The sequence below is a fragment of the Siphateles boraxobius genome, unplaced genomic scaffold, assembly GCF_051911475.1.
Source record: "Siphateles boraxobius isolate OS27281-9 unplaced genomic scaffold, OSU_SipBor_1 66, whole genome shotgun sequence".
NCBI lineage: Eukaryota > Metazoa > Chordata > Actinopteri > Cypriniformes > Leuciscidae > Siphateles > Siphateles boraxobius.
The window spans coordinates 31,214,468-31,219,907 of NW_027509193.1; the positions used below are offsets into that span (position 1 = coordinate 31,214,468).

The 5,440-nt window shown below is 34.9% G+C and overlaps 1 protein-coding gene across 1 annotated transcript; it reads left to right on the plus strand.

Annotated features, from left to right (window-relative positions):
• The first annotated feature begins 119 nt into the window (after positions 1 to 119).
• Positions 120 to 2,440, plus strand: chchd5 (coiled-coil-helix-coiled-coil-helix domain containing 5). Its single transcript, XM_077213876.1, has 4 exons — positions 120 to 236; positions 538 to 678; positions 1,840 to 1,991; positions 2,111 to 2,440. Coding segments are annotated over exons 1-4 (321 nt in total). The 5' UTR covers positions 120 to 234; the 3' UTR covers positions 2,137 to 2,440.
• The last annotated feature ends 3,000 nt before the right edge of the window (positions 2,441 to 5,440 follow it).

Genomic DNA, 5,440 nt, shown 5'->3' on the forward strand with positions numbered 1-5,440 from the left:
ATGCGATGCAATGTAAATAAAAATGAATGTTCTGTGTAGTGTAAAGCCACGCCCATTCTTTCACGCTACCAGTGAAATGACCAATACGATCACGGTAAGTGTAAACATTGACCAATCGAATTCCTCCTGCGGTAGCGCGCCGCGGACGTTCCCTTTGCACATGTGCGTGTCTCTGCGTGATGTGCCGTCGAGAGTAACCTTCAGGAAACCGAGTGAAAATCAAAGGTGTTCAACATGTAAGTAACGTTAGTGCTGATTGACAGCTGTGTGTTAAATGCCTGTTTTATATTACATTTGTCATGCTTTCGCTTTAATAGCAAAACCAAGAATAGCAAACCAAGCTATGTTTAAACTTCATTATCTAAAATGAACGGCGCATACATGAACTAGAATGTTTATTTTGTAATAACAACATTCTCTAAAACTTTATTTGACAGACTGTCGTTGAATGCATTAGTCGCTCATCTGCTGCAGTGTTGAACATTTATTGCAATTTGAATTTAGGCTAATAAAACATATTTAACTGCATAATGACAGGGAGGCAGCAATGGCCATCACAACCAAATACTGCCAGAAGGAGCTGGAGGAATATGGTGGCTGTGTTGTGTCTCATCCTGCATCATGGCAAGAGAAGTGTCTAGACCTGAAGCTGAAGGTGGCACAGTGCACTTCATCACAGTATGTTCAAATGGCATGCTTGCAGACAAATGCGTTTCCATTTCTTTTATTCTCTTTGCTGAGAAAAGCTACTTATTCTTATTTATATTACAAATTGTTGTAAATGTGTTTCTTAAACTTCAAACACGTTTCTTATGTCCCAGGGGCTGACTGTGTGTGTGTGTGTGTGTGTGTGTGTGTGTGTGTGTGTGTGTGTGTGTGTGTGTGTGTGTGTGTGTGTGTGTGTGTGCGTGTGTTCGTCCACCACCAAAGACCATTTTTGACCCAGGAAAAAGATTGAGACAGATTAATGAATGAATGAGGCATTTATATAGCGCTTTACAATGTACTACTGTACATCCAAAGTGCTTTACAATTAAAATCAGGAATACAGAAAACTCACCAACTGAGACAATGTCTCCAGGGACTAGTTCATCACTCGATACAGGCCTCCATTGGTATTGGTATTAAAATAAAAAGTTGTATGTTATACGTAGGTCACACACTGTTGTTTTACAATGCCTTCATTAAATCAATGACAATCTATTAACAGATATATTATTTAATAGCAACTACCCCACAGTTATGCCATCACAGAAAATAAAATATCAAGATGAGATATGAGACATCTTATATTATGATTAGCTTATTAAAACATCTAGCTTAATAATGTTTTATATTTGACATCAAACTGTATTTTGTCTTTTCTTTTTTCCAAAAAGTCCTGTTATTTAATTATACATACATATGAAAAATTAGGAAGACAAATGAGTCTGCCATTGTATCTAAAATATGTTTAAATTTGTACTTTCTCCACCACCTAATACTATTAAACATAATGCATTGTTTGAGATTTGATACTGGTAGAAATGTTCATGACATAAGTAAAACTGAATGAATTAAAATGATTTCTCCTGAGCTATACAGTATATCCACTGCAACACACACACACACACACACACACACACACACACACACACACACACACACACACGCACACACACACACACACACACATACACAATATGCATCGTTTGTAGACAAATTAAATAACTAGTGAGAGTTTACTCGATTGAAACAATAATGATGTGTTTAAGTCAAGACAGTTTATTTACCCAGATTCAAATAGAAAGGGCTTTATTTATGATGTTTCCCCCCTCTTTTTCTTGCATGTCAATGCAGTCCTGTGATAAGGAAGATCCGAACAGACTGTGCCGGTGAGTTTTCTGTGTTTGAGAGCTGTCTCCGAGAGAACCAGAGGTCTGCCGAAGCGTGTCAACCTCACCTCACCCGTTTCCTTGCCTGTGTTGAGACCGTCGACCTTTCAGGAATAGGTAAGCAGTGAAGTATGTGTCTTTATATGATGCTATAATCTGACATGCAGATTGAATTTATTACAGAGAATATAATGCATTTAAATATATATATATATAAAAACTTTTTTTTCCAACAGCAAATGCTGCGCCTCAGCCCACATAGATGTTTTCTCCATTGTTCTGTCTAATGAGGACAATAGCACAGGGGTTTTATACTCAATACTGGGAAGAAATGGATTATGGAAATTTTATATTTGAAGAACTGCAACACACAAGAACAATAACAGACTTAAATATTTTGCACTGAAAAGATGCAAGAAAAGAACCCCCATCCCCCACCCTACACTGTGTAATGTGATATGAGATTTTTTTTGTTTTTGGAACTTTTCACACTATTTATGAGAGAAATCATTTTTAAAGGTTTCCATGATATTAAAACATGTTACAATAAAAAAATATGCATTTCAGTTTTTTCTCTACTGCTCTCTGTTCTTTTGAAGATTGTGTCCTACCAACAAACCATTTTGTTTCACTGTGAAATCCTTAAATCCAAAAAAATATTTTTGCATACACCCATATGAAATTCTTCTGTGAGAATCCGATCGCGGTGGACTACAGATATTCAATTACATTTTTTAAGAAGAAAAGAAAACTCAATTCAAATCAGTATTCTAATTAGGAGACTTAGTGAGGAAAATATTAAATTCCATAATTATTTTTAGATGAACATACTGTTCTCTTTTTAACATATGCGAGTAAGTCTTTATAAAGTCTTTTATAAATTTAGCTTAACCCTGTCACTGAAACATGGATTCATTTTAGATCTATATTAACATTATTTACTGCAAGGAAACACAATTATGATGATAATATATGTTTATCTTCAGTTAAAGGGGCTATATGTAGAATTCAGAAACCCTTGTTATTAGCGACACCGGTGGTCGTTAAGTGAACTGCAACCTGCAACTTATTGCTCGTGCTCGAACTCTTACACACATAGTTGAGGCTGAACAGATGATAGCCTGAACTTCTTTTCTTTTCTTTTTTTGCTAGAAGTTAAAAAGTTGGAAATGCATTTGCAGCGATATACTTTTAACGAACATCCCAATGCCGTCCACGCTGCTGAGAGTGATGGTTAGATGAATATGACAACATAAAATAAAGCAGTGAATAAAATGGCAGTTAAGAAAGCATCTGATAGCGATGTGGATCTGTTCGCACGAGCTCTGCAATTCACAGGCAGCATGTCGACAGATTAAAATTACACTGTTATAATAGTTTGATTATAAAGTATAGCTATTTGAGATAGATCTGGCTATGTGAGACTATAGTTTGAATTAATCCATTTTGTTTGCATGACACATTGACATTACAGTACAGAATGGCTCTTTCGGCATTATCTTGACTTGAACTCTGTATAATGCTTTCATGTGTCAGGAAGAGAGGCTCTCGGGGATCGCGCATTACCGTAACAATCCTTCACATACAAATATTTGTACAGGCTTTTATAGACAACCTATGAAGTTGGGGAAGGTCTCTTTTTTTAAGTTTTGTTACAAGCTGTTTACACAAACCGTGGCAATGATAATGTAATTAATACATGAAAAAGATGAATGCTTGATTTGACGTGAAATTTAATTTATGCCATCATGTCAATTATAAATGGTATTTCTTGTTCTCTGTTAGTCATCGTTTGAATGTTTTTCCCCTTACCTTGGCGTCACAGTATAATATTAAACCAAAGAATGCAGACATGTAATATCTCCCCCTCACATGCCCACCGGTTCCCTGCGTCCAGGAACAAAAGACTGTAGGGAGGCATTAGATTAGGATTGCTTTGACCGCTGGTTAAACAGGAGGGAGGACACAGGGTTCTGAGCCTTTGACCACCGAGTTGAACAGATCTTTCATTTGGTCCATTATCAAAAGTGGAAAGAAATGTAACTGTTTCACCAGAATCACATACTTATCAGAGTGCATGAGCCATAAATCACACAGCCAAGTGTCAATGTTTGAAATGACGAGTTATATTGGATACCCGAGAACACTGTTCACAAAAACACGTTCACTGAAAGTCATCACACTAAAAGAAACAGAAAGACGCACCATTCATCTCCCCATCAACAGCTGTCATCACCGCAGTCCTTTGGAGAAATATTATAACACTAAATAAAACAGTCCAGTATCACAAAATGGTTCATGAATATATGAGCCGTCAGCTGCACACTTGATTTACCAGGAAGTCATGTCCAGTGTACAAGAAACTACATTCCAGTCAGGATTTTCATAAGCAGATGGAGTTACTGTACATTCTTTAATATAAATAATACATTTCACATAATTATCATGCTGCAACATAAATATTCCAATTCTATTGTTGCCATTAAAAATAGTCAACAAGAACATAATGAGTAAAAAGAGGTGAAGTAAATAACTACACGAATAGCAATAGTGCTAATTACAACAACAGTCATATGATCAACACATTTAGTATATTACAATAAAGCACAATTAGCAACACTTTGCCAAATGTACACGTCCTGTAAGATTTAGGTGGGCGTCTTAATACTTTGTGCTATTTTTCCTGTCAGTACTAAAGAGATAGATGTCATTTTTATGATCAACCCTGTAACTATAGGCTAACTAACCCTGTAACAGCAATAACCCTGATTATTTCCTTATCTCAGTTTGGAGATTAGAGCACATCCCTACATTTTACCTGATGCCTTACCATCTAGAACCTACATGTTTATTATAGTCGCCGTATCACCATTTTTGCTATGGTATACAAATCAAGGCCCTTGATAGTTTTCACATTTCTCACTTTTTTTATCAGAGAAAATGTACCCTGTGTCCAAATGTTATACTGTTTAAAAACCTGAGATTTAAATTAAATAATCTCATTTGTGGTTGTGTTAAATGAAATATGAAATTAAAGCATAATCAAGACTCCCTCACTATTTATTTTCTTTGAGATATCTACTTCAATTTTTCATTATCTTACAGACATTTCATTATGTTACGCTGTTCTATTTTAATATTTTGTCTCTTTAATTGTCTAATGCACAGTTAAGGCGGCTTGAAACATTAAACAATAATTCTCTTTCTGAGAAACTGCCAGTATTTAAAAACCTAACAAATGAATTCCAAATTAAATTTCTTTATAAAAAATACGGCACTAGCTGTCAACATTTCTAATTTGTGAAAAGGAATTTAAAATGTTAAAGGTGCACTCAGAATTTTTTTCTCATTTAGAGTTTTACACTTCAAAAAAAAAAAAAAAAGTCTTCAAAATAAAATTAAAATTAAAAAAATGTCCCTCCATTTTGTTAGCTTTTTTAAAAAAATATGTCTATCTAGTATTTATTATTTTTTATTTCAGTTTTAGTTTTAGCCTGTCAAGTTAAACTAAATAAAATGTTGCCTTGGCAACTTGATAATATTTTACTTTATTTCAAGCTACAATG

Excerpts from the sequence above, each read along its gene's own strand:
- chchd5 (XM_077213876.1), top strand. Across the intron at positions 679-1,839 it reads GCACAGTGCACTTCATCACA|TCCTGTGATAAGGAAGATCC; the intron begins GTATGTTCAAAT and ends ATGTCAATGCAG. Across the intron at positions 1,992-2,110 it reads CGTCGACCTTTCAGGAATAG|CAAATGCTGCGCCTCAGCCC; the intron begins GTAAGCAGTGAA and ends TTTTTCCAACAG.